A 26,259-nucleotide genomic window follows, 5' to 3' on the forward strand; every position below is an offset into this window, starting at 1 on the left:
ATCAGGAAACTAGTTAACTATACTTTACTCGGTATGTGTATCACAGATCACCTAATATGGAATGAATATTATCGAAAATGCTGTTACGAGTAGGTGCGTCCAAAACTTTAATATAACTCTCATATTTTGTTTATCTCTTTTGGAAAGGATCCAAAAAAGAGCTTTGAAAATTATAGAAAAATGAACTGTAACCGAAACAATTACGTCCCTAGAACACCGCCGAATAGTTTCATGCCTTCTTCTACCTGTATTATTACAAACAGTGTTCTATCGATTTCAAAAAAATCAGCCATAATACTCCCACTTCTAGGAATTCTCATCTTTGAGCTCAATTTCGGACGTAGGTACTGTCAAATAAACAGCACTTCGAGAATGTCGAATGTTTCAACAAACTCTGTTTTTCTTTTTCGTTTTGATATTCAAAACTTTAATATCATTGTGCACTGGTATCTCCTCTTTAATCCTTCCCTATTTTCCACACTGTCTCGCACTGTGTTTAAACTTTTAAATGTGTTAGTAACCTCTTAAGAGTACGATGGAATTCAATAATCGAATCCAAAAAATTCAAGTGTCCTTTTCTAACAGCAAAAGTTAGGAATTGGTTAAAAGAATTTAAGTTTTTCGTTAACTTCAAGTAGCAGCAATGAAAATTAGGTCATTTTTCTAGTTGTCCTTTTTATTCAATTTATTAAATTAAAACTTACTTCTAGACTTTATTGATAAGAGTTGTTTCGGATACCCTCAGACCATTTTCTGTTTGAACAGGCCATAAAACGATTTCGTTTTCAACACACCCAGTGCTCAAAATACAATTAATGGTTCTTAATGAAAGGTAAACATAATTTCTAAACATCTCTAAAGAGTCTTTTTTAGCAGTTATACTTACCATTATTAACTTCTCATAGGAAGTTATTGTAATGGGTCCGATTTGTCAAATTGAAAATTTTGACATTTCTCCACGTTTCAAGGTCCCTAGAGTCGAAATAAAAGATTTTTAGAAAGATGTCTGTGCGTGCGTGTGTACTTACGTTCGTACGTCTGTACGTCCGTACGTTCGCGACGTTTTTGTCGTCGTCCCTAACTCAAGAACCAGAAGAGATATCGATTTCAAATAAATTTTGTTAGACAGATAATAAGGCAGAAAGATGCAGAAAGGGCTCTCAAGAAAATTGCGTGGGTTGTTTTTTACCATAGCAGTTTGAAAAAAAGGTGAACATTTTGGTTAACCCTAAATATCTTACGAACCAAAAACGGTAGAGTCTTGAATTAAATTTTATATAATATATTAGAACGTAATATCAAAGAAGTTTATTTTTTGAAAAAAAATCCATTTAACGTTTTTTTATAAATTAAAAAAACTGAAAAAAAATTTGTCACCTCCAAAATTGTACGACTAAAATATGATTTCATCTCCAAAACAATTTTGAGCAACGAAGAATAATGTTTTTGACATCTAATATAATTTTGAGAATATAAAAGTTTGGTAAAAATTGATTTTCGACTAAAATATCTATCAAAACTATGAGATATTGGCTTCAAACTAATTTTATCTTATAAGAAATATTGTTTTCAACATTCGGAAAAATTTGAAAAAAATCGAATTGACAGTTTTTATACAAAAAATAAAACTCTAAAAAAAACAATGCTAAAACTTGGTAAAAATTTATTTTCGACTCAAATAGCTTTTTAAAAATTAAAAATATTGGCTTCAAACTTATTTTATTTCACAGAAAATATTGTTTTCGATATTCAGTAATTTTTATATAAAAATCCAACTGTCCGTTTTTTAATAAAAAATAGTACGCAACTTTGGTGAAAATTGATACGAGTACATATAGACAAACTTTTAATCAAGACAAACCAATAGACGGGATGGGAAGTTATCAGTGTCTGTATGGGACCAGTAAGTTAGTTGTAAGTTATGGTTAATTAGGCTAATTTTATGAATTTTTGTCTAGCTATAAGATAGTTTTAAGAAATAATTAATAAGAATGGATTTATAAAAAAGACATGGTGGGATGTAACCCACACTGCTAACTTCCCATCTCTTCTGTCGATTTGTCTTGCTTAAAAGTTTGTAGGTTTTTGTGCTGGGTTAAAAAAGTTCTCAGTTAAATTATCCCTAACCAGCCATTGTTGACGCAAATGTGTTACTAATATTTCGTGTTTGTTTTTTAAATAAATGTTCCATGACAATAAAACAATGATATTAGATCAACAGAAGCTCTTTTATTACAATACATAAATTCAAATTCAACAAAAAACAATAACGAAGAAGAAATTTATTTGCATTTGTTCGCACACCCAGTCTCACAGGCCAGTAATTTAATATTGGTGGATTAAAAGTTTTAAAATTACCAACAATATTTATCATATAAAGAAATAGATTTGTTTGAAAATCTAGTATTTTTAAACAGATTTTTAGTCGAAAACAAATTTTTACCAATTTACTAGCATTTCTTATATTTTTACTAATTGGATGAATGAAATAAATTTAAGAGATATCGAGAACCGAACATCAATGTTTACCAAATTTTCGTACTGTTTTTTGTAGATTTATTTTTTTTTTATGAAAATATGGACTGTTGGATTTTTATAAAAAAAAAAACTGAATATGGAAAACAATATTTTCTGCAAAAAAAAAAGTTTTAATTTTTAAAAATAAATTTTTACCAAATTTTAGTATTGTTTTTTTTTTATTTTTTTATTATTTGTAAAAAAAACTGTCAATTAGTTTTTTTCTTAAAATTTGTCCGAATGTTGCAAACAATATATTTTGAAGGTAAAAACTAGTTGGAAGTTATAATCTCAAATTTTGAAAAGATAATTGTGTCGAAAATCAATTTTCCCCAACTGTTACGTTTTTTTTAAAGTTTTAATTTTTTGTAAAATAAAACTTTCAATTCAATTTTTTTTTTAAATTTAACCAAATATTAGAAACAATATTTTTTATAAGATAAAGTAAGTTTAAAGCCTCAAGTTTTTGAAAAGATATTTGAGTCGAAATTCAATTTTTAACACCTTTAAGTAATGTTTTTTTTTAGGTTTTTATTTTTATAAATAATAACTCTCAATTTGATTTTCCTCAAAATTTGACCAGATGTTAAAAAAGTTATTTTTCGTTGCACAAAATTGTTTTGGAGATAAAATCATTTTTTATTCGTTAAGTTTTCTAGGAGAACAATTTTTTTTTTAGTTTTTTTTTGTATTTATAAAAAAAACGTTAATTGGATTTCTTCCACAAATGTACTGGTTTGGTAACGTAATTACAATATATAATATTAAATTTAATTCAAGTCTGTAACGTCACTGTTTCGTCTGATATTTTCACCTCTTTTTAAAGTGCTATGGTAAAAAAAAGTCGATAACTCTTCTGGTTCTTAAGCTAATTACGATGAAAAAAACGTCGCAAACGGACGTACGATAGTACGTACACAAAATTTGACAAATCGGACCCATTCCAATAACTTCCAATCGGAAGTTAAAAAAAAGTGCGTAAGGCTGTCATGCCAGATGTCTTGGGTTGGATCCATGCCTATGCCATCTAAAGTTTTTTGCACGGGTGCTCCCTCTTGCAAGAAATTGACAACAGTAACTCTTGCGATGAAAATTGCTTCCTCAAATTAGCAGTTCGGATTTGGCTTAAACTGTAGGTCCTCTCCATCCCTGACAGTACTCGCACACAGGAATGTTTGAGAGTTGTAAGTCACTAGGCATTAGTTCTCAACTGATTGTTGCGCAACCCAGTTTATTTTATTTTTTAACTTACCATAGTTTAAATAGAGATCTGGAAATCATTGATAAAAAAATAACAGTACCACAATTTACTTATATATTTTATTTATTATTACGGTAAAATATGTACGAGTTTTAACAAATATATTTTCTCTATTTTGTTTTCTTGTTTAATTCATTTATTATTTTCTTGTTTAAACTTAAGTTTCAATCGTTCTCTTAAAACTTTCCCAGCTTTAAAAAAAATTAAAATCATATTAATATAATTTTGTTGTTTATAATTGAATCATGTGTTTTATATATAAAGCACAACATTTGCCATAAACAAAAAAAAACTAATAATTTTTCATTAAAAAAATAAAAATAAAATTTAGAATAGACAAACTATTAGAAAATAAAAAAAAACGAAGCAAATCAAAAATAATTAGGCGTTTATTTACTAGCATTATGCAAAATGAATAGCCTAAAGAAAATGTTACTAAAATGTTTTTTTTCTTTATTTTCACTACAATGCAATTGTTTATAACATTTCCTTGCACTCGTTGATGATTAAAAATGTAATTAATCTTTAATTTCTTGCTTATGCATATCAATCTATTTAATTCTTTTTGTTTTCTTTAATCTTATATACTGTGAATTTTTAAGAAAAAGAAAACTTTCGAGTTTTGTTTTTGTTTTTATGTTTGTTGTAATTTTAATTTTTATAGCCTAAGAGCACATTTCGATCAACAAGTTATTTTCAAAAAAATGCGCATATTTCGTTCATCTCGAAACTGATCGTCAAGACGGCATAATGATTTTATTTATTCTTCTTTTTTTGTTTTGTTTAAACTTATTTCTGCTCTTATTAAAATTTATTATCTTTTTTTCTTCGTAATACTATTCAAATTTAAACTTGTATATATATGCATGTATATATATATATATGTATATATATAATTTTTTTAATTAAATTTATGTTTTCTTTGTTTTTTATTATTATCACAGTCGAATCATAATAGATTTTTGTTGTTTTTTTCTTATGTTTTTTTTAATTTTTTTTTTCAATTATGAGTCTGAGTGATGTGAGAATAGGATTTTTAATAATTTTTATTTTTTGTTTAACATGAAGATGTTTTTCGTCTACATTTTATTTTTTCCTTTAAAGAAGTGTACGAAATTTCAACTGTGTAATTGATTTTATTTAAAGAAAAAAAAGAAAAATTCAAAACTAAAACAAGGACATTTTTTTACTAATAATTTTATGAAAGACTGGAAAACATGTACCTACTTTATTTTTTTATGGTTTGAGCAAATTTCGTCTTGTTCCAAGTTCGTATGTTGCTTTTAAAGATTCAAGAATTTTGTCTTGGTGTTTGTCTCCTTAATCCTGGTTTAAGAAACTCCTGTCTAATTTGGAATTAAAGTCATTTTGTTTTTGTTATTTTTAAGATAATTAGGCAAATTTTTTGAAAAATTTTATCTCCGTTAGTAGTTGGAAAGTATGCAAGATTAGGAGAGAGAGATTTATATGTATATATAATTTGTTTAAATCTTTGAAAGGAACTCCTTTTTGTAAAATCTAAGGTTTTTTTTTCTTTTTGCTTCTTGTAGTGGATTTAAATTTTACTAATTAGTTTACTCTTCTAAAGGTACTTATGTAATGACGATATAATGTTGCATGCATTTTTTAATTTTTCTTTAAAGTTATAGTTATAAGTTTAAAATTTTTGTATTTTTTTAATTATGACTTTAATTTATGAATATCTTTCTATGAATAAACAAAAATGAAAACATGGCAAGAAATATGCCGAGAAAAATTTATCAGGACGCGCTTTGTAAAAGGGGATCTGTTTTTGAATGAATTTGAATTTTGCGTCCTGATTGATTCTTGCGTGTGTTGAATATATTATGTAATTTTCTTGAATGTAAATATGTTTTTGTTTTTGTTTTTTTTTTTGTTTGTTTTTGTTGCTATATAATATATTAAATATCTATGTAAAACACTCTCGCCACTTGAAAGGCGAAAGGCACGCCGTTTTGCATGCAATTTCTCTATCTAATTTTTAATTTTATCTTTTTTGGTTTTTTTTTAATTCTAAATAAGAATAATTATTTGTTTTCCATTTGTGTTGTTTGTTATTTATTGCACAGCAATATTCGTCTAATAAAAGGATGTATTTCAGTTTTTGTTTTGCTTTCCCGTTCGTTTTGTTTTATTTTTTGGTTTTTAATTTTTGTTTAATTCTACATGTATGTATGTATATATATATATAGATATATATGCAATATAATTTTCTTATTTTCTTGTAAATACATTTATTTTAATAATTTATCTCAAAACAATTTTCTATTGTTAGTAGAGGAGACATAATAATTATTATAGTTTTTCTTCTTTGTTTTATTTATTTTTATTTTAGTAGTTTTATTTAATTTTTATTTTTTTATTTAATATTTTAAATTATTATTTTAACTGTATATTGGTTTATGGTTTTTCTACGTTTAAACATTTTTTTTTGTTGTTTTATCTCTACGGGCTATAAATTTAATATAATTATGATGTGGTTTTAATAATAATTAATTTAATTGCATCAATGGAAATCGTAGTTAGGTACTTTAATGATTTTTTATTGATTAGATGTAACAAGTTGTGTTTTATTAATTGTTTTTTTTTTTTGTTTTTGTTTTTAAATACAAGAGAACCTATAAAAATGTATAAGAAATTCCTTTGAGTATAATTTTTTGATGTGTTATTGAAAAGACAAAGAAAATAATGTAAATAACTTTGAATAACTTTTAAATCTATGTTTAAGAAAAATTATTACTTCACGGATCTACGCAGATTTTTATATATTTTATATTATTTTATTTACTTTCCATGAGATCGGAATAAAGTTTATTCGGAAAAAAATTTCTACAAAACTTTATAAAACACCTACGTCTTGAAATTAGTTTTTCCTCTGGTTGGTTGATTATTTTTATGATGCTCACATTCGTATTGAGAATGGGAATTTTAGTTTTGGATCAAATCAGTTTTCTTAATTATTTTGTTAAGATAAAAATTCATTTAAGGTTGCTTATTGTTCTGAAATGTAATTTATATTTTCTTTTTCTTTTTTTAAGATAGGATCTCTCGATTGATTGTTTAAGGTACTAGAAAAAGTGTAATTCAGCTTAAGTATTTTTGTTTTGAAATTTGAAATTTAAACTTGGGTTAAAATTATTTGAAAGAAAAATGTATTTCAAAAAATAATTTCTATTTATTATTTGGTTTATTTTTTTTATTTATTATTTGGAAAAAGTGTAATTATTTTGTTTTTATCTAATTTTTTAATGTATTATTTTATTAGTTTTGTTTATTTATTTATTTATGAGAAAATAAAAACAAAAAGTTTTATTATTACGCTATGAACAAAGAATCAAACTTTTTTCTTCATGTATTTATTTATAATATACATACTAACTGTAACTGACTTTGTTTCATATAATATTTAATGTATATTTTTTGTTTTTGTTTACTATTTCTATTTGCTAATAACGATTTAGCCTATAAGATAAATATGTATGTTTTTTTGTTTCATTTATTGTATTACATGAATATATTTGAAATAGTTATAGATATATATATATATATTATATTTATGTGGTTTATGTTAACAATATTTCCTAAAAACAAAAGTTTAATCGACTTCCATTTGATTGTTAAATATTAAAGTTTTAAATAAGATAAATAAAATTAAGAAAAAATGGATTATTTTATTTTAATAACACAACAAAATTGAAAATAACAAAATATCTATTTTCTTTATGTAAACGATGTTTAACGGTAGCATCCTTGTGTGACCAACATAAGTAAAAATGTGTTGCTTCTAAATTGATTTTATGTATATTTATGTATTTCGAAAGTATATGCCATCTTGTTTTATTATTTTGTTTTATTAAATACATATATTATTTATTTTTTTGTTTTTAGTTACATATCACAGATCCAGTACTTTGAATTATTTTTGTTTTTTTGTTTGTGATAAAAGAGCTATGAAATGGAGTGCGATGGTATGTAAATGACAATATCTGATAGAAAAATGAAGTCAATGTTAAAAATTTAGAATAATTAAATTAAATTAAAAAAAATAAAGTATTTGAAAACAAATTTTAATAAAGTATAGATTTTCTGTTGGAAGATTTTAATTTGTTTTTTAAAAATTATTATAAAGCACAAGTTTTTGTATATTAAATGAGGGAAGATTTGGTTTGTAAAGTAGATTTTAAAATTGAAACTTGGTAAAAAAAATAATTTTCCATTAGACCGTTTTACTTGTACGTACCTGAAAATAGGACTAAAGGATTGATCGACTGATTTATTTCAAGACTATTTGACAAACAAACAATTTTTCATTATGTTTATTCTGTTTCAAATGTGCCATATAGTCGAAAAGAATATTTTTAAAACCTCGGCTTAGTTAATTGGAAGAATCTATTGATCGAGAAGAAGAATTAAATACTTAATGTTTTGGCCTACGTATTTTGAATATAAACTTTATTTGCTTATTATCAAAGTGTAGTTTTTAAAGACGTAAAAGAAGTTAAATAGAAACTTAATACATATTGTCTTGGTAGTGGACAACATTCACCACTGAGAAACTTTTTGCCTACATATTTGGATTCATCGTAGATTATTCAAAGTTAAACAAAAATTTATAATGAAAATAATTTATTTAAAACTGTTAGAACGAGGGGTTTAATAATTCATGTTTATATTTTCAAAGTTAATATATTTGTTTGCAATATGAGTGCTTAGTACTTAACTCTAGTTGGATGAAAAGCTCAAAAAGGTATCATCTTGGACTTTATTTTTCAACTTTAAGGTGTAGGTGTTCTTTTAACAATATTTTTGATCTTCACCTCTCTTTTTCAAAATTGTGTATTTATTGCGCTAAAAGTGAACGTGAGTTCAACGTAATCACAGGTGGTACAACAGTCCGTTGACAGGCCTAGTGACTTACAACTCCCACCATTCCTGTGTGCAAGTAATGTTGTCAGGAATTGAGTGAACCTACATTTTTAAGCCGATTCCTAAGGGCTAATTTGAGAAAGCACTTTTCATTACAAGAATTACTCTTGGAAGATACGTTGATTCCTAGCAAGACGAAGTAACCGTGAAAAACCGTGGCATAGGCTAGGCAGGAATTGAATCCAAGACCTCTGTTATGACAGTCCAAAGCACTAACTATCAAAATTTTGTATCAATTTCAACAAATTAAACTAGGAATAGCTTTTTATCAAACGATTCATTCTTCATGGAGACCAATTTTGCTGTCTGTACGAAAATGATATAAAGTAAAAGAACAAGATTTATTTTCAAATTTATAGCCCACGTTCCGAATTTCGATCGAAAAAGAATTGAAATCACTTTAAATTTCACGTGAAATGAAATTCCATGTTCTTCAATTCGATCTATTTCGAAAACTTCGAAATTGCTTTGAACTGTCAGAACTGAATAATTATCCATTTTTTTTTTGAAGTAAAATGTTAGTTGTTTTGAAGATGAATGCAATATTTTTGGCAATTTCAAATGAAAAAAGTAAGCAGAATTCAAGAGGTCGACTTTTTCGAGACAAATCAAATATATTCGATTTACCTGACACAATGTTATTGCGTGAAAATTATGTATAATTTCTTGCATTGTAATTTTAGATTTAGTAAAGACGCTTTTTTTATATGTTCTAAGGGAAATAGAACCTTTTTAATATCTCCAGTCCAAAAACTTGCTGCAACCCTCCGATTCCTAGCAGAAGGAAGCTATCAAAGATCACAGAAATAAAAAATGTGATTTGAATGCGTTAAAAAAATGGAACAAAGCAAAATACAGAACATCCATTTGCATGTTCGAAAATCTAATTCACAATAACGAATTGTGGAACATCCAAATACACTTTCATAACAAGTGAAATGCAGAACATATGCATGTGACTACTTTTTATCATTGTAGAAATTTGTTCCATATCACCATTTAAATTTAAAGTTTTACGCTTTAAACCTAAAATGAATTAGCCTCCTTAAGTTCTGGAAATATCAAGAAATTTTGTAGCTAAATTTCCCAATAAAGCAGCATATTCTTTCCATTCTTACTTCTTAGTGCGATTCTTTCTAAAACCACACAAAAACAAAATAGCTTTTGTTATTCAGTTACTTATTTTAGAGACAATCCTAGACAATTAAAATAGATTTTTCGGCCAATGGTTCAATCGTTCTTACCTAAAAAAAAACGTCAATTATCTCCCTGCAACAATTTTGGAAAACTTCTTTAACCTCCTTTTGTTTTCATTCAGCTTAACCTTGATGAATTCATAAAATGGTAACTGTTGGAAATCTTTCGACATTCCATTTAGAAATAAAATAATTGTTTCCTTTTTTTTAAATATGAAATGAAAATTCTGTTCTGTTTCAATATTTATGCCTTTTATTAAAATGAAATGATACCGTACCAATAAAGCCTTTTGTAAACATTCAGGCCATTATTAATGTGTTTTCCCCCCTAAAACTATGCATATGTATTTTTTGTTTCTAAATTTTGTTTATTTTATAATTTAGATTTAATAATTTTAACAAAATAAAATAAAATCGAAAATCGAAAATCCCACGAATCATACTCATTTTTTTGTTATCACTTGTTTTGTATTCTTTTTTTTTGTTTTCAAATTCAAGTGAGTCTGCTATTGGTTTTTGCTTTTTATTTTATTAATTTATTAATAATGTTTTGAAAGTGTGTATACATATGTGTGTGTATGTGTATGTTTAACAATTGATGTGATGTGATTTTTTAGCAATGTTTTTATATGCACCTATTAAATCATGTATATTTTTTTTCATAATTTACACAATTCAAATAAGAATCGATTAAAAAAAAACTTATAAGAAAATTAACAGAAAAAAACAATAAATGATGTTTCTTTTTTATTTTGTCACACAAGGAATATTTTTTGTTTTTGATTTAAATATATAAATTATTTATAATATATTGCACAGTATACATATATACACACATGTCATTATAATTATTTTTATCTCGACCTTTAATAAACAAATACAAATTAAACAAAAAATTAAAAAATATTTAACGATGTGTAAATATATGTATGTATATTCATATATTTATTTAAACAAAACATTAAAACCTTTAATACATTTATCTAAATAAAATGTATTTCCAATTAACCTTTAACAAAAAATAAAATAAAAATCTTTAACAATGGTTTTTAGTATTTATTTATTACTATGTATATATTTTAAACTATTGTATATATTTAAATTTAAAGTTAATCAAAGAAACAAAATTATTATGATTTCGAAAAAAACAGAATTAAGAAACAAAATAAAAACTGATGATGAGCGTTTTCAGTGAATGTCAAATGATTACATGTGATTTTTGGAGAGCGAAATGGTTTAATGTGTTTTTATTTTTATTTTTTTTTAATTTTTGATTTTTTATTTAATTTTCAGACAGAAGAAAATTCTCGCAGGGTATAAAAAAGGAGTAAAGAATTCCGTAAACGAAACAACAACAACAAAAAAACAAGCACTATTAGCATTGTAAACATACAAATTTATTTATATTTTTTTTTTCTTTTTTTAATTTTAATACATAAAAATATATATTTAATAATAAACTCTTTAAAAAAATCAATAAAAACAACAAAACTGTGGTGTATGAATTAAAAACAAAAACTAATTTATAAAAATAAAAGGTGTGTAGGTAATTTACAATGGTTTTTTCTTTTATATTTAAGTTTTTAACTTTAGTAACAAGATAAAAATAAAAAAAAAATTATATTTCTCTAATGACATACTAAATATATCTAGCAATTTATGAAGTGAAAAATAAGGCTAACCCTGGTCTTTTTTCCGTATTTTGTTTTAATTTTTTTAAATTATATGTAACAATGTTATAAGTTATAACTTTGCTATGTCTTTCTTTGCTTAAAACGCGCAACAAAAACGAATTATTTTTATTTTAAACAAACAAAAATTAACAAAATTATAAAATTGCACAAAGAATAAGAAAAATATGTTCTTCTATTTTCTTAACTTAAAAACTATTTAAAACAAATATTAAAAATAAAAAAAAAATCATAAGCTATAAGCAATTTGTGATGGCGTTATTGTTGTAATACAAAAGAAATTTAAGGAGAGTGAAGAAATATTATCATTATTAAAATTTAAAATAATAATCTAAACAAAATGTATTCGTTACCCTGCTGGCGACACGGAATACGCTTAAAAAAGAAATTATTTATTATTATTTATTTTTATATATAAGAAAATAAGCCAATGTAAAAATAAATTGGAAGTAGAAATCGAAATCGATGCAGCATTGTTTTGTTTGTTTTTTATTATTTGTGTTATTTATTTCTTATAAGAGTTTTAGTTGTTTTTTCTTTTTTTAATTTGTGTAAAATAACTTTTACTCTCTTAATCAAGTTGAATAAGACAAAAGGGGCGCGCACACATTACCACTAACGATCCAATTGTTATACAAATCAAAGTAATCCTTTGTTAATAATAAATCATCATCATCATAAACATTATTTTTATTTTATAATGCAATTGAGCAGCAGGTAAAATATTATGGTATTGTCTGCATGCGGGTGGAAGTTGTTGTTTTCATTTATTTTTAATAAAAATATTGTTAGTCACCATTTCGTTATAGAGAAGATTTTTTTTAAAAATATGTATATGTATAATAATTTAAACAAATTGTGTAATTTAACTATCTTTGTTGCAGCAAGAAACAAACTGAGAGGAATGCAAAAAAAGGATTCACACCACTACAAAAAATAAATTTTAAGAAAAAAAAGATTTAAAAAAATGAATTAGTTTATCCTTTTTTTGTGTGTAATTCTAAAAGGAGGAAGGACAATAAATTAAACAAAACGATTTCCTACGCTAAATTATTATTAATATTAAACAGAAAAGAAAATTTACGAGGCAAAAATGTAAACATATAATATGCATATTGATTATTATTTACCTTGAATCACAATATAGTTTTTAGTATTATTAACTCTATGCAACAAACACAGAAAGGACTACAACATCCTTCTGAGGATATCACTGAAAACGCTCATTTTAAAAGTCACATTTTGTTTTTGTTTTTGTTTTCTTTTTCCATTTTTTCGAATAAGAAAAATTTACAGATAAGTAAGTAGTAAAGAGTAGTAGATCAATAAACAATTTATCCTGTCAAAAACAAAAACCTAAGTTACAATTGTTTCGATTCACAACTTATTGGAAATGTTTTATTTTTTTTTACTTTTTTTGTTTGTTTATTTACCATTTTTTATTTTACTTTTACTTTTTAATTTTAAAATTGAATTTGTGGACTTTTGTTGTTAAAACATTTTGTATATGTTTTAAATTTACTAATTTCTTCTTTATAACTCTCATTAGAGTACCACAAAATCAATGTTTTTTTTTTTGTTTATAAATAAGTATTTTTTGTTTAAATTGAAAAATTGAACTATGTGCATAAAAATATATACGAATTTTACTATTTTTAATGTTTTTCTATTAATTTTTACTTAGAACATTTGTTTTTTAAACTGCGTTTGAATATTTCTCTGTGTAGATGGTAAATTTTTGTTTTTATTTAATTTAATTCTTTTTTTGTTTTTGTTTCTTTACGATTAAATTATTAACAATTAAAAATATAAAGAAAGTGTATGTATGGTGTGTGTGTGTTTGTGTGTGAGAAAGTTGGATTTTTATACTAATTCTTTTTTGTTTTTAAATAATTATTTATATAAATAGCCATCATACACACGGGATTTGTATAATATATTTTCTCTCTAATTCACAACAGTGGTTAATGGAATTTGGCGCGCCCTCTTGTTCTCCTCCTCGTTGATTTTCTGTTCAATTAAAAATTGTGCCTTTGCGATGGCATTCGGTTGACCAGTTATTGTAACAATTCGATTTCTAGTGCCAGGAGCGAATATGCCTTTTTTAGATATTTGTACATTAGCGCCAGATACGTGTTGAATTTCAACTAAACTACGACCATTTGGACCTGCAATTTGTTTTTCAGTTTTTGATTGGGTTTTTATTTATATAAGTTTTTTTGTTTGTTTGTTTTTAATTAGAACCTCACTCTGTCTAAAAATATTGATTTATTAATATTATTATAATTTTTTTTTCAATTTAATAAAATTTTTATAAAATAATCATCAAATAAAATTAATTTTTTGATTTAATATTCGTTGCATACACCTCCTACTGTCTAATAAAATATATATATAATTGCTACTACTATGTATATGGATAATATTTTACTATATTTAACGGTTTTTGTATATATATGTATTTGGATTATTTATTTGTTTTCTTTTCCTGTAAAAACATACATAATAATTGTGTTGAGGTATATCGACTTAATAAAAAAAAATATATATCCAATTGTATATAATACATAACAAGTGTGTTTTTAACCCTATTTATTTATATAAAAAATATATATATATATAATTATGTATGTATACATATATTTATTTATTGTTTTTTCCTTACATAAACTATAACAAAAATATCATATATCAATGTAAAATGTATAATATTAATTTGGTGATGGAATGAATTTTGGAATTTTATTGACCGATATGTTTCTGTTTATGTTTCAATATTAAACATAAAAAGGAAGTTTTGTGGTTTGGAAGAACCCTGATTTAGAGAAAAGCACTTTTGTGTGACGCATTAGGGACTTAAACTGTAACTATAAGTACAGACATTTGAAAAAAATAACAGTTTTTAAAGAAATACTTTAAATTCAAAAAATATGGAACGAATTTTAATTAGGAAGGCAATAGTGCGAAATATTCAACAATTTACTTATAAAATAGTTGACTTTCCTGTAATCTAGTTAATGAATGTTTTGTTCATTTAATTTATTTAATAAGTTGGAAGTATTCTGTCACCTACAAAAATGTGTCTCACATTGCGTGTTCAATGATTGAATGGGCTTGAAAAAACTCCATAAGAGCAAGTAAGCGTTTGAAGTACATTAATATTAAATTTTGTTGTATTTTAAAACAAATCTTAAAGCTCAACCCTTAAAAAAAATGGATTTCTAGTATCAAGTGAGCATCGAATTTTATGAATTGTCTGTGAGATAACAAGAAAAATAACTTTTAAAACCATTAACTTTCGTTTTTGGAATGGAATATAAGTTATTCAGCAACTTACTTGAAGACACTAAATTTTGAGCACTTGGAAGCACAAGAAAGTCATTTTTTGAAAGCTATTAATAAAATCAAAAACAAATTCAAAAAGTAAAGTATTTAGTAAACAAAATGAGATATAAGAGGAATGTGTTTTGTTGTTTTGTTTTTTTTTAATTTCACATACTAACTATTTGAAGTATAGTTAGTTGAAGTGATTCAATCACAGATACTTTTATGACTTTTTGAAAAGAATTGATTTAAAATTATATGTTTTTTTTATTAATTCGGTGTATTAAATTGACTAATCTTTTTTATTTTTCTTGGGTTAAGTGGGTAAAAGGTTTTTTTTTTGTGAAAAATGATTATGAATTCAATAATGCAGATTTTGTATGCGGTCAAATACGGCAAGATTTTGACTAGATATATACTTTGTATTCATTTAATGCAATGTCCAGCTTATTAGGGACATTAAGACATTAATACAAATTATACACAGGTTTTTTTGTTGTTTTCTATTTAATATTTGTGTGACTATTTTTTGTTGTTTTTAGTTTATTCCTAGTTTGTATTTTAAGAAAGAACCTACACTAAATGAATTCAATTGTGAAAGTCACGTTCAATAACAAATAAAAATATTAAAAATAAAACAAATTTTTGTATCTAACGGTACCTAAGATAGTAAAACAAAAAAAATGTTATTTTTAAACAAAATAAAAATAGAACAACTGGAAATAAACTAATAGGGTTGGTAATGATGGTGGTAATATTGGGGCATACCTAAGATAGCGCCAACAATAATTTCTGGAATTTCTACATTTTTGGTATCCTTTGCTCCCAAGTCACCAGGTGTTGGACTTTTGCTAAGTCCACCTAATTGCGTCGCACCAAGTGATTGTCCACCAGCACCACCAGTAGCAGCTGTCAAACCAAAGCTATTGTTATTCATTGAAATTGGTGCGGCTGCTTGTGATCCAAAATGTCGCAGTGGGTCAAATTGGGCTGCTGCGGCCGCAGCTGCTGCTTCCAATTGTGTTGGACGGGCGGCAGCAGCAGCAGCTGCTGCAGCTGCTGTGTACTGTTCCAAATTAACTTGTCCAACAGCACCGAATACATTACCAGCTGCCGCTGCTGTTGCTGCAGCCGCCGATTGCTCCAAAGCTGATACACCCAAGTATCCAACAGAGGCTGTGTGTGCCCCATTGGTATGTGGTACGCCAACGCCCATTCCAAGGACACCATATTTAGCGAGAACACCCAATGCTGCACAAACTTCTGTAGTCGCTTGTTCGGAGTAACCAGAACCTCTCATAGCAACCTTAAACAAAAGAAATATTAATTTATTAATATAAGTTTGTGAATATTTTTTTTATTTAATTTTATGAGTTTTAATGAGAAACATATTATTCTATTTTAGTTTATAAACAAAAATTTAAAAATATTTTACATATATACAACTGGCAAGTTTAATTTTTTGTATTTTTTTAATTACTTCGACTAAAAAGGATTTTTAATGAAATTCATTCCGGACTTTATTTACACAAAAAAAAGGAAATACTATCTTTCAACGATTTAGGACTTTTTAAACTAAGTAAAGCTTATAGGTCTTTATAACTCTAACTTTGCGATGAGGCTCATGAATTGTTTGTTTTTTATTGACCAATACGTACAGCAGTGGACTTAAAGGCCTCAGGTATACATCTGTCGTACATGTCGTACATATCATATAGCATCTTAAGATTCCCAGGATATTGTCCAGTGTTCTAAATTTTAATTGATTTTGTTCTAATTAAATAAGATTGTTTTTTTTTGTTTTAATTTCAGAATCTTAAATTTTAATTAGTTGAGTTAATTTTACTTAATAAAACTTATTTGGATGGAAAAGTGAATTTGTGCTTAGACATAAAAAATTAGAAATGTAATCTTCTGTTCGTGAAGCTTAATTTCTTTTAATTTTTTGTACTAAATTTAAAAATAATGTACAAATTCATTGCGTTGAATTTGTGCCCTAATCGTCACAAAGCTCTTTGGTAAAATTTAAAGCTTATTCAACTAGTTTACTTTTAAAACATTGATTTTTTTTTTATAATATTATGGAACTAATGTTTATAACTATTCTCATGATTTTGAAAGAAGATGAATACTTAAACGAATTGTTCGAAATATTATTGAAGAGATTTAAGTTGTTAAAGTTTGGAATATTCTTAAAGCTTTCTTAGAGTACTCAAAAAAGTCTAAGGTATTGTCTTCAAATTTAATTCTTTGAATCCTACTACAATAGTAAAACTATTATTTGAGAAATTCAGTTAAATTTATTAAATCACAAACAAAAATGTAACTAAATTTTTCAAAATTTCAAAAAGTATGTCTTTTAAAAATCACTTAAAATTTTGTTTCTGAACTTAGATCAAGCTGAAAATTGCCTTTTTATTTCTTTTTTATCTATAGAACGATTGAACTAAACCAAAGGAATATAATACATTTTTAGAAGCACTCGCAGAAGGACCCATTTGATTCTTTTTCTTAATTCCAACCGGCTACTCATTTTTGTTCCTAATAATATGAAATAAGTTTAAATTGAGGTTGTTATCATAACTGTAAGGATTTAATTTTTCAATCAATGGAAAGGGCCAGCAAACATATTAGCAAAATCTTAAGCTGATATAAATGAACTTACGAGTAAATTTAAAATTTTTAAAATGTTTTCTTTTTGTTTTATAGAGCAAAGTTTATACAATGGACCTTCAACATCAAATGAAATGAAATGGGCAATCGAAAATATAGAATCTCAAACAAAAAACAATTTTAAAACAAATAACATTATTTAATCAATGAAACTCACCTTAATGTGTTCTAAAAGCTGTGTAGCCACAGCTAGATTAGGTGCAGGATTTGGTGAGCCCAAATTCAATGATAAATTGATACCAGTACCATTAACTAATATTCCTGCAGCACTGCCAGCACCACCCATTGCTTGACCCAGGGTTGAATTCAACGAAGCCGTACTTGCATTGATAGCATTTTGATTTGAAGCGTATGGGGAACCGGTTGGATTGAAATTAGCTACCGGTCCATTAACATCGGCATAAGAGACATTTAGGCACGTGCCCGATTGTGGATCTTCAACGATTTTCGATAAAATCATTTTGCAGGCGTTTTTATTATTCTCTTTATCGCCAATAATTGTGATACAACGTTCTTGTAATGAGATGTCTTTGGGTTTTTGCGAAATCTGCACATAGGAGCCACTTTCCTCTTTGACTTGTTTAATATAAGCACCGCCCTTGCCGATAATCATACCAGCCGTCGAATTGGGAACTAAGATTTTAACTTGCTTATCACGTTCTTGGGCTTGTTTCGAATCGATGTCTACGATTTTGGTATTTAAATCAGGCTTTTCACGGATTTTATCCATGATAAAGTCTATAACATTCATTATACCCTCCACAGATCCAGTAATCAGGCAAACACGTTCAGCGGTACCTTAATGATTATAAAAATCGATTAAAATACATTCTTCAAACATGCATATACATACAAATGTGAATTCAATATTCTATGTATGTAGGTTAGTTAACATACCTGGATAGAAATCGTGGGATTTTGACATTTTCACACGAGCTCCAGAGTCCTTTTGCAAAGAGGCAATTGTATCGCCTCCTTTGCCAATAATGGCACCAGACGCCACAGCAGGCACTAAGATCTTCATGTGATACGTTGAATCACCTAAAATGACAATCGAATAATATTTTTCGAATAATTAGAGTTGTATTATAAACTATTTATTTTGACACATTACATCAAAAACACACCAGTTTAATCATTTTGTTTTGGAAATCAATGTTGAAAAATTAAAAATAATAACACCCCAGAGAAAATTATAATCTAATTAATAATGAATTTAATGATTAATGTGATGTGAGATAGCGTGTTTCTTATATTTATTTTATTTTTTGAGTAAACATTTGTTTTGTGGTTGGTGTTATAATATTTAGGTCGCGGTGTTGAAACTTAAGTTTCCAATTTTCGTGAGTAAATTGCTTGATTTTTATTAAAGTTTAATCTCCCAAGCACTCAAACCTTCGAATTTGAGCCGAAATTGGTAGCCGAAAATTTGAGGTTTTCATGAAATTTATCACATAATCATTACAAAAATGATATTTGTTTTTCTTATTATTAAGAAACAGTTATATTTTCAAATAATTCTGAATATTAATGTCCATTCAAGTTTATTTCAGGAAGTTAGGCAGAATCAATTGTTAAATTATATTCAAATCTGAACATAACAAATGTACCATTTTGTTTGCAAATAGAATTGTTCTTGGCATTAATATTTTCAACAGTTATACAAATAAGTTAATAAAATAGTAATTTATATCTGAAGAACGAGAAATGATTGTTATTTGCCCGATTTGCGGAAGGTGTTATTACTTTTAGGGGTGTGAGAATTGTATCTATTGGTTTCATAGCATAGTTTGTTCTTGTTGATTCTCATGAATCAATTTAAGTTTTGTTTCGATGTAATTAAAGAGAAACTTTACCATACTTTTACTAAAAATATAAATAAAATGACAAAAGCTCTTCAGAATTCAGGGAATTAGAATTATTAGCATATATTGTTAGACTATATTTATAAAATTGTTAATCTTTGATGTTTTGCACTGTAAAAATGATTTGCGCTTGATGATATACTATAGAGCAAAAACTTGATCGAAAGATTGAAGCAGTCGGAAAACTTATAAAAACAAAAATAACATAATACTTTAATATGTTTCGTAGATTTTGAAAACAAAGAAATAATAAAAGACATACACAGATAAACACCAAAAGAAAAACACAAGTGCAGGCTTAGAAATTGCAAAATAATAAATTAATGAAAAAAGAAAGAAAAAAAAATATATATATAAGTTTAGTGTAGGTACAGCGAAGATTTTCCATAAATATTTACACAACAATAGCTGTTTGGTTCTTTATGTAAAAGTTAAAAGTTTTTATGTCAACAATAACATTATTTTATATTTTTGTAACTGAAAGCGCATATTTTTTACAACTTTTAAACATTTAGACAATAAGTCTGTAAAAAAAATAAAGAAAAGTTTAAGTTTAAGTAAGAAGGTTTTATATATTATAATATATATATATGTTCGTATATTTAAAAAAAAAATTGTAAGGAGATTTTTCTTTGTTTTTTTTTTGTTTATTAAATACGTTTAATATTTTTTAATTTGACGGTAGAGATGAGATAGATGACATAATGAGTTAGCTTACCATGATGCAAATTATTGTTATTATTTTCAATTTCAACCTCAATTCCAGAACAATCTGACTCACCTGGAATTAAAAAAAATAAAACAAAATTGTTTACAAATTTAGATGTGTGTATTCAAATTAAAAAAAAAAAGAAAAATAATTATTTTATACATATTTATATTTGTTGGTGGTGTTTCAATTGTTTTGGTGAGCATACATGATTTTGATTTTTAGTTTGATATTAAATATTTATAAATTATAATACGAGATATAACTTTGATAGACCGGAAATAGTTTATATTTTTAATGAAGCAAACGTAATTGTGTGTGTGTTTTTTTATTCAACTATTCCATAATTAACCAAAATATGAACCTCAATTAAATTTGTTTTAAGTACTTCCGTTTGATCAGTCAAATAGAAAAATTGAACCAAATTGAGGGAGTTGCAAAACAAAATTTTGTTTTAATTTGTCCAGCTAACAATAAGATACAATAAAAAGGTCTTCAAAAAAGGTTTTTGGAATCAGAATACAAGATCGAAATTTCTTTCCACTGAAATAGAAACCAGCTACATTTTCGCATGCATCAGTTATTTGAATTTTTGTAGCAAAACAAAAATACAATTAAATTGTTATTGGAAATAATCTCGAATAACAAAAAAAATGCAACCCTTTCCCGATTGAAAAAAAGTTAATTAAATCCCTGATTCAAACCCAGAGCGCATGAAATAAACAGCAGGTAAAGTAAAGTTGGGTCAATGCAAACAAACTTCACGTCGACCTGTGTACTCAATCTTTTTAAAAAACAAAAAATGTAATATTAACAGAATATTGTTATTTACAATATATAACATGTTTCGTTTGTTCTTTTTTTTAATCAACACTACTGCACAAGTAAAATGTCCCTTCATTCAACCATTAAAATAAAAATATGTACATCAACAAATAGAGAAAAAAAAGTTAACTATTATCAACGCCTATGTAGTTCGTATATAAGTATAGAAGTTTGTGTATACCTGCTTTACACAAAACCCATACACACATCAATAGTGAGGTTTTATTGTCATTTATTCAAACAAACCTGGTTTTTTAACTTAAAAAAAATAAATATCTACACATTATAATAGGTACATAGGTACAGTCAGAGTGTAGGCAAAGCACTCTCGTATGTTATCTCTAAGCTATTGTTAGTGACAATAATATTATTTTCATTTTGAGCATCGCGTGAACTATTGCTATACTTGTACTTGTATATAAATATTTCCAAGGGAACGATCTTATCTATACACAATACATTTATGCTTTTAAAAGCATACAGTTGCAGTCAAATAAATAGTTATTAGTAAATAAATAGTTTGTATCTGTAGTTTTTGGGCTGAGTTCAGAATTTTAAAGGCCTTCTAAGGTATGTCTACGAACCTTTTCCTAAGCTACCAAATTTGACTTTAATCCACAAAACATTTATCCCAAAAATATTTTTAGTTATATTTCGGTGCTATTTTTTTTTTTCAACCGCAACTGTATTTACATATTCAGAAGCTCGGGTAGCAGCCTTCCAATAGAATAAAGCGACCGACATTGTGCATCAGGCAAATAGGCAGAACCTATATCTAGATAAACTTGAAAAGCGGAGAGAGAAAAATAAAGCACGTACAGAATTTTTTTAAATTTAGTCGGAAGGTACTTGCATAACATAACATAGGATATTTCCCAGCTTTACACAATATATACTATAGTCTTTTTTTATAATAGTCATACTTCCGAAAAAATTCATCACATAGTGGCGAATTGGTGATACATCATATCTCCAAAGGCAGGCGATTGAAAAAACAATCGTTTTTTTAAAAAAATGCTTAAAATTTCAGAATGCTCTTGAACTGATAACTTCCTTTATTCCATAACTTCTATTTTAATAATAAACTCAAGCATTTAGTTGATAAAATAATGTGAAAACACTTTTGAAATGATTTCAATTTTATCATCTAGCTTTTAAAATTTTGTTTTCAATACGTACATATGTACGTAGGTAAATGTCGTTGAAAGTGTTTTTTTTCTAAATTTTATCTATAGGACAAAATTGAAAAACTGTGCGAGTTATTATTTTAATTGAGGGCCGTATTATTACTCTCGAGTCGCCTAAAAAAATAAGCGAACGTGACTGTTTGCGATTCGCTAAGTTGACGTTCAACTTAAACTTCAAAAACTTGGTGATTTGAAAAGTCGTTCTATTACAATTGGCGAATGCTCGCCTTTATCTGTCAAAATCGGTTAAACTATAATTCTTTGTAAATAATAAAAAAAAATAAAGTTTTACCTAAATATAAAGATTCAATTTTGAAATACCTTACCATCGCATTTAGGCTGTAAAAACCTAGTCTTTAAATATTGGTGTTGTAACTGAGCAGGAGCTATGATACCAACTTCGCTTCAAACTACTGTAACTTCGCTTAAAACTTCTGTAACTTTAGGTTGGGAGAAACCTAGCTCAAAGTCATTTCCTTTTGATAACTTCCACATCCGAAAAATCGTAGTGCGCACGCAGGTTTTAAAATTGGTGGATTGGCAAAACTTTGAGTCGTTTAAAATCCTGAACTTATCTGACTTAAAACATATTTAAATGCGTGTTTGCTAAGCCGAAAGTATAACACAAATCCATGAAAATAAATCTTGTTAAATTTAATCAAAGTAATTGTTAATTTTATTAGAAATTATCTGGTGGGTTGGAATTGGAAGCATCTCTTAAACTTCTCCCAATCTGCAGATCATGATTTTTTTTTTTTTTTTATTTGTTACTTCTTCATTTTCATCCTCGAAAAACAATTCAACGCTGCTAATCATCCTTATTTTTATTTACTTTTTTTCACAAAAAAACATATTCTTCAATCTGGCTTCATAAATATTTATGACAATGAATGACATTTCACTTTCAATTTTTGAATGTTGGCAGTTTTGTTTTCAAAGACGAACTACGGAGTTCGCCAACCGTTAATTCACCAAAACATTCGACTATAGGAGCATTTTTAACTCGCCAGTGATAATACGCCCCTGAATCATCCTAATTGCTCAACATTGTATTTTATAACAGAATACTTCAATACTTCAGAAATACTTCAAAAGAACATGAAACCCAGCCTTCAAGTTAGTACTAAAAATATCAATGCTTGCTGTCTATCTATTTATATTTATAATTGGAAAATATTTTGTTGACACCAAAACTAAATAAATACAATTATTTCATGGTTATCTTTAGTTTTTGTTGTTTGTAATATCCACACTAATTATCTATCTGTCTGATAATAATTTAATTTGTTGATAAAGAAAATCAAACGAATACAATTGATTTCAAAAGATTAGAAGGGCTTAAGGCTGATTTCATTAAGAGAAAATAAATTTGACAGCTGTCAAATTCACTATTTCAACAGATTTATGAATTTGGTGATCCCGACGGGATCTTATCACAATATTACAGCAAATTTCTTTCATGAACGATGTGTGAAAGGAAAACTCAGAAAACTCGGCACTGATGGCTCGAAAACTTGCTCAAATCAACACGAAAAAGGAAATAACCTTAAAAGCTCTTAAAGTTCGACGACTTACGGCGATCGTAGCAATCGAATGATCAAAAACATCCGCTCTCTAAGCCAAGAACGATCCGTCTTCAGTTACTTTGCCTGATCTGCAAGTTCGTGAAGAAGCTTAAGATGTTTCCTTTAAAGCTGATAAATAACATTCAGATGAAAATAGAGGATAACGATTATGATGAAGTCTCTAATCCAGAGCATTCCAAATACAATGATATCACCACGATGAAAGTTCTTGTTAATGACAAGTATCAAGGAAAGACCAATGGATGTATCCAAATCCTGTTCCCATAAAATCGATTATTCAATAAAACCATCATTAAAGTTGTCAACTAATAAAGACCATGGCTTAAAATCTATGTTAAAATTATTAAACAATCAAGCAAGATCGCATCTGTCAACAAAATAATAAAACAGGAAAATAAAAGCGCTTGATTTTTCTCATAAACTTCACTAAGTAGTGTTTTTGAGAATCTCAAAAACTGGAGAGAATACCCAATCCAATTTTTTGCGAAACAGCTTTTGTTTGTCAACAATAATGCATACTTTGTTCATTTAAAAGTTAAGAATGAGGATAATTATATTAATTTTATTGTTAAAATGTAGAAAACCATGAAGATACGCCAATTTTCTGAAAAATTACATTCCAATGTCCAACTAAACACGAAAAAAACTTAAATTATTTTGAATTGTTTCAAAAAGCTTATAGAATACTTTTGTTAGATTAATAGAAACATACAATTTGCATCAAAAATTGTATAAAGAAAGTTTTGAATGCTCCTCAAATGAAAATTTTTTTAACTTTTCAATTGTTGCCTTTCAATTCGAACACTCTAATAGAAAAAGAAATAATTCTGTAAAGCTTTTGTAATATGTTGAAAAGCAGAATGAAAACTAAAATGCTTAAAAACACCAGTAACTGGAATTGATTTTTAGCCATTTCGTAGTTAGTTGCAAGAACTTATATTCAATTGACAGCTATTGCCTTCAATTCATAAAATTGACCTGATTGAAATAACAATCTTAATTATAACTTTATCTAACCTAGATGTCAAGTCCTGACCCCACAATCGGACAAGGTGATCTACAATTTTGTGGGCAACTATGTCGCTCCGACTTTGACAAAGCATTTTTCTTTTTATTAATTAAGAAGAAAATTCTATCAATCAATCTTACCTGAATTAATTAAAAGAAAGTTTTTTTCACATAACATATTCTATCGATAAGACTTATAAAATAGCTTGAAAAAGAATAAATAACGTAGGCGTCTACTAAAATAATAATTAACGTGAGAAGTCGATCTGATGTTAGTCTACTTTAATTTTATTAAAAATATTCTTCATTTTTGTTCATAAAAACATAAGACTTCTGAATGTTATCTTCGATCTTTTACTGTTCATCGTTTCATAAGATGTCAAGACGGTTTTGTTCAATATTTTAGTATACCTATATATACTTCATTTTGTGATCTACATAAATTAAAAAAACAAAAGAAACATATTCCTACAAAATAAAGAGTGTCCTTCAAAAACAATAAAATATCTATGTACAATACATGCATTTTTAGTTTGTACATGTATTTTGTACACTGTACAGTGTCTGTTATGCTAAGTGAAAACTTTTTCCTCATTTTAATTGGATACATTTTTGAGAGAAATCCTACGATACTCGTATTTATAAGTTGAAAGTTTAAAAATAAAGTCTTCTAACTTGGTTGAAAGAAATGAAAATGTACTATTGTACCTTTTATGTATAAGTTTTCTTTATTTTTCATCTTAATTTATTAAAATTTGTTTTTAGAATATTTAAGAATAGACTTAATTATTAAACTAGGAACTTTTGAGATGCAATAGCATTTTCCAATGGTGTTTAAATCGATACAATGTCAATGTTTGTCAAGACGGATGATACAAAATAATCAAGTACAAATGAATAAGAACGTTTCATAATCATGTTTCATAATGAAAATGCTAATATCGCTCCCAAAACGGCTATCACGACCCCTATTTTTGGCTTAAGTGTGTACTTGCATTTGAGATTCTTCCCATTCGAATAAGCTTTTCTGATTCGATTTTTTCGTTGTTCAAGATTCGAAACTACTGATAGGGTTAATTATGATGGTTTTTCTCCAATTTTAGTTCCATCGTGCCATTCTATGGAATGGATGGATGTACTCATTGTCGGTTCGCTTCTGCTGACACAAATTTTATTTAAGTAAGGGTTTTTGGTTTTTTTTGTTTGATTTTCCCCTCAATCATTAAAAATGGGTTGAATACTTTTCTCCTTCAATCCTATTTTTTGATATAACCAACACAGAAGAAGAAACTACTACGACAAAGACAAAACAGAGGCCGGACATTGTTTACATTTAAATTGTGCTGGGATGGAGTATGCTAGTTAGTGGGTATATTTGAGAGCGCAAATAAGGGTGGAATACAGGGTTGCCAGGTTGGACTTTATGTTGTATTACAGGAAAATTGTAATTGGGCTATAAACAGTCCAAAT

General features: G+C 26.8%; 1 protein-coding gene across 14 annotated transcripts in view; it reads right to left on the reverse strand.

The window, feature by feature from the left end:
* Window positions 1-3,823: 3,823 nt before the first annotated feature.
* Window positions 3,824-26,259, reverse strand: part of LOC129938376 (RNA-binding protein Pasilla) — an 85,461-nt gene continuing 63,025 nt past the window's right edge. For 9 of the 14 annotated variants that reach the window (XM_056045894.1, XM_056045897.1, XM_056045889.1 and 6 more), the window contains 6 exons: window positions 20,193-20,255; window positions 18,507-18,650; window positions 17,767-18,407; window positions 16,595-16,687; window positions 15,705-16,242; window positions 3,824-13,780 (listed from right to left, as the gene is read on the reverse strand). In XM_056045894.1, coding sequence (XP_055901869.1) covers window positions 13,560-13,780; window positions 15,705-16,242; window positions 16,595-16,687; window positions 17,767-18,407; window positions 18,507-18,650; window positions 20,193-20,255 — 1,700 coding nt within the window. In that variant the 3' untranslated portion in view covers window positions 3,824-13,559. The remainder of the gene's footprint in view (window positions 13,781-15,704; window positions 16,243-16,594; window positions 16,688-17,766; window positions 18,408-18,506; window positions 18,651-20,192; window positions 20,256-26,259) is intronic. The other 5 variants (XM_056045900.1, XM_056045898.1, XM_056045901.1 and 2 more) reach the window with 3 other exon arrangements.

Source organism: Eupeodes corollae, chromosome 1, assembly GCF_945859685.1.
Source record: "Eupeodes corollae chromosome 1, idEupCoro1.1, whole genome shotgun sequence".
NCBI lineage: Eukaryota > Metazoa > Arthropoda > Insecta > Diptera > Syrphidae > Eupeodes > Eupeodes corollae.